At 45.0% G+C, this 3,605-nt stretch overlaps 1 protein-coding gene across 1 annotated transcript; it reads left to right on the top strand.

The window, feature by feature from the left end:
- Positions 1–601: 601 nt before the first annotated feature.
- Positions 602–1,384, top strand: LOC144703109 (uncharacterized). The gene has a single exon (XM_078575206.1). The coding sequence runs from the start codon at positions 661–663 to the stop codon at positions 1,216–1,218; it is 558 nt and encodes a 185-aa protein (XP_078431332.1). The 5' UTR covers positions 602–660; the 3' UTR covers positions 1,219–1,384.
- Positions 1,385–3,605: the final 2,221 nt, after the last annotated feature.

Raw genomic sequence — 3,605 nt, 5'->3', positions numbered from 1 at the left:
GAGGTCGGCGGTACCATCCGAACATTATCCGTTCTTCTCCTTGGGCCGTCTCAACGTTCAGCTCGTGTCGGCGGGCGTATCGTGCCTCAGTAGAAGACATGGAACTATGGAAGATTATCCGGGCGCCTTAGTCCACTCTGATTATCCTAGTTTAACACCGCAAAGCTTAATATAGGAAAAATATAATATTGGAAGTATTTTCCATTTCATTCAAATACTGACTGTGCCCACTCATGTTTTATTCTACACGAACAAAAGGCCATTAAAATCTCCGGCAACCATCAAATGACGTGACGTGACGGCGATAAGTTTCCTTAGGGGTCACGAACGGGTAGCAAAAAGACATCGGGCTATACTATGGTCGGCAGTACCGTCCTAAAATTATCCGTTCTTCTTGTGCCGTCTGAAGGAACAGACACTTTAGTCAACGCCGAAGTTATAGAAAGACATTAGGAATCTGAATATCTTTTTTTTTTTCCCACGGGGAAATATAGGAGAAGATAATATTGGAAGTATTTTCCAGTAGATTGAAATTCAGTAAGTCTGTAGGAGAACGGAACCGGGCAGGTACCAAAATGACTATAAATAAGACCCCATACTCCTCCAGTCGAAGCACATCCAGTCCCGAAGTGTGTTTTGTCGTTGGGAAGCAAAAGACTGATGGGAAACCTCAGGGTCGTGGGAGGTCTCTTAGCCCTCATGCTGTGCCTGGGCACGTCCTCTGCAGCCAGGATGTTAACTGGCGGTGCCAGCGGTGGCGGGAGTGGAGGGGGAGGCGGAGGAGGGGGGGGCGCTGGAAATGGCTCCGGTAGTGGGTACGGATCCGGCTCGGGCTCGGGCTTCGGGGCTGGGGGCGGACCAGGAGGCGGCGGATATGGCTCCGGTGGCGGCGGCGGCGGTGGCGGTAGGCAAGGAGGAGGTAGCGGATCCGGGTCCGGGTCCGGTTGTGGGTCTGGCTACGGCTCTGGGGGCGGCAACGGAGCTTACAGGAGCGGCGGGGGCGGTGGCGGAGGCCAAGGAGGTGGTGGCGGAGGGGGGAATGGTAACGGGTCCGGATACGGCTCCGGGTATGGATCCGGCTCCGGCTCGGGTCCCGGCAACGGTGGCTCTGGAGGCGGCGGCGGCGGCGGTGGTGGCGGCGGCGGCGGGGGAAATGGATCGGGCTCGGGATCTGGGTTTGGGTCTGGATCTGGCGGCGGTGTCGGCGGCCATCCTTGAAGGGAAACTTACGAGGGTTTTCCCATGCACCATGCACCATGCACCGTGCTTTTAAGCTTTTATTGAATAAGGCTCCGTCTCGGATGGTAGCCAAATACTGTGACGCCTCTGTATAAAACCCAATGGGATATCTATCACGCAGCGCATACTAAAACTTTGATTATCGTGAGTCTGTGTACCCTAGTTGGGATTCTTCTTACAAGATGGAGATGATAGGTAGCGTCCAATTTCTTAAGACAATAATGAGTTTTTGAAAACCACATGCCTTGGGTTTGTGTCTTTGAAGGTACATAGATCAATCTTCCTGAAAAGAGAAGGGACCGCAAAAGTACGGTTTCTTTATTTTTTTCCAGCACTAGTTAAGTGGACTACTAACAACTATATGAGAATTACGGTAACTAATTATGGTAAGCATTCTCAGAATCTCTCTTACTCGAACTATAGGAGAAGCATGTTTTCAGAGTCCTATAACATAGTTTTAAAATTTAAATGGCTTGGGAATGTATTTCTCTCGTAAAACTTAACTCGAAATATAGGACAAGCATGTTTTCTTAGTCTTGAACTATTTTCTAGTACTGCTATGTATTCCTTATTTATGTCCAGGCATGTCTCAAAACCCAAAATTTCTACAGGTGGTGAAAAAACTCCATTAAAAGTATTTTACATGTTCCTGAAATTACATCAAATATTTTGCTTATGGATAGGCTAACAACTGATGATGGTGTATACAATGAGTTTCATGTTTCTTATTGCCTCGTGAAGTACAAAACAACAACATTCATTTTCCTTCGATGAACAACTAGAGACATCCCCTAATATCTGGAGGAAGAATCTCTCCACAAGTGTGGGATGCAAGAGTTGGTCATCCTCAGCTTCATACATCTAGGAAAATATTTTATCTTTGACTCATGAAGCATTGCCAAATCCCATAAGCTACCATTATCTTCCACCCAACACACCCTTCCCTACCATTTAGATATTATTCTCTCGGATCTGTAAGGGCTGTCACGATATTTATCAAACACAAGCTATTCTTATTACATTCTTTTTGTAGTTGTTTATAGAAAATATTCATGGATTTACCATTATATTTTTATCTCCTTCGCACATTTATAGAATTTCTGAAATTGAGTTATCATCCAAAATTAAATATCTACCGTCTAATTGGGGTGGAGAGTATCCATTTCACCACACTCATCATAAAACCCATGGGATATCTCAACAGTATGTCCACACACCCCTGAACAAAATGGGATGGCTGACAGAAAACATAGGCATCTAGTTGAAACAACACTTACCCTGATCCATTAAGCAAAAATGTTATGTGAGTTTGGGATGAAGCAGTTGTAACTGCATCTTATCTCATCAACAGATTAACTACTCCAATATTGATCACTATATAACCTTATGAGCCTGTTTTTAAGATTAAACCTGATTACTAAATTTTGATAACATTTAGTTGTCTGTGCTACCCATATTTGAGGCCATATGGAAAGCAAAAAATAGATCCAATATCTAAAAATATTCACGGGGTACATTTTATTAGATTCTGAAGTTAATTTGAACAAAATACTAGCTGCTTCAGAAATTTGTTCAGTACTCCCTGATCATTTGCCCACAAAGGAGCAAGTTCCTATGTCAAATATATCACAAAATATATCCGAGGGGTCAAAATTCAAAAATTGACACTTCCCTATTTTTAATCCTCATCAGATCATCCCGTTTTCATTTTGGATGAATTCTTCTTATATCAAGTGTAGGCGATTGACCGGGGTAGGTCTAAGATGTCCCCCCACACAATTGGCAAGCTTAGGAGGTGGCAGATGCTGTGGCGGTTGGTCACCTAGATCCCTCAAGTCGGTTGAGGTGGTTTTGGCATCAAGCCAGCAGTCCATGAGCTTGGTAGTGGACCAAAGTTGGCAGTGGCTCACTTCAGACTGTACTGCTAGGTGAAGGGCGGAGTGCAGGATATGCCTCCCCTTGTCATTTGCCAAGTCGGGCAAATATAACACTAGCTCCATGAATCTGGTGACCAGTGGTCAACATTACCAGGCTGCTATAGATTCAAAAAGCGAAGAAAAGCATTACATGGCTTGAAGCCGAAATGGAAGTTCCATTGCTGCTTGAATCCATCCCAGCCTTGGACCTCATATGGTCATCAAGGTAGCATAATCAGGCAGAGGCCTCGATGTCCATTTACTAGATCTAGAGAAAAAATAACTAGAAGTCTTTGTTAAAGTACTAACTAGAAGTCACATAGACACTTGTCGTCGTCCTCTCGTATGGGAACCCTCGCCTTCCATCCTTGAACGTCGTACTGACAACCGCCCCCATGTCGTCACCTGTCCTTGATAGCTGTTCCGATGCCACCTGCTGCCACATCATAC

The sequence above is a fragment of the Wolffia australiana genome, chromosome 5, assembly GCF_029677425.1.
Source record: "Wolffia australiana isolate 7733 chromosome 5, ASM2967742v1".
Taxonomy (NCBI): Eukaryota; Viridiplantae; Streptophyta; class Magnoliopsida; order Alismatales; family Araceae; genus Wolffia; species Wolffia australiana.
This window is presented reverse-complemented; position numbering and strand designations above follow the sequence as displayed.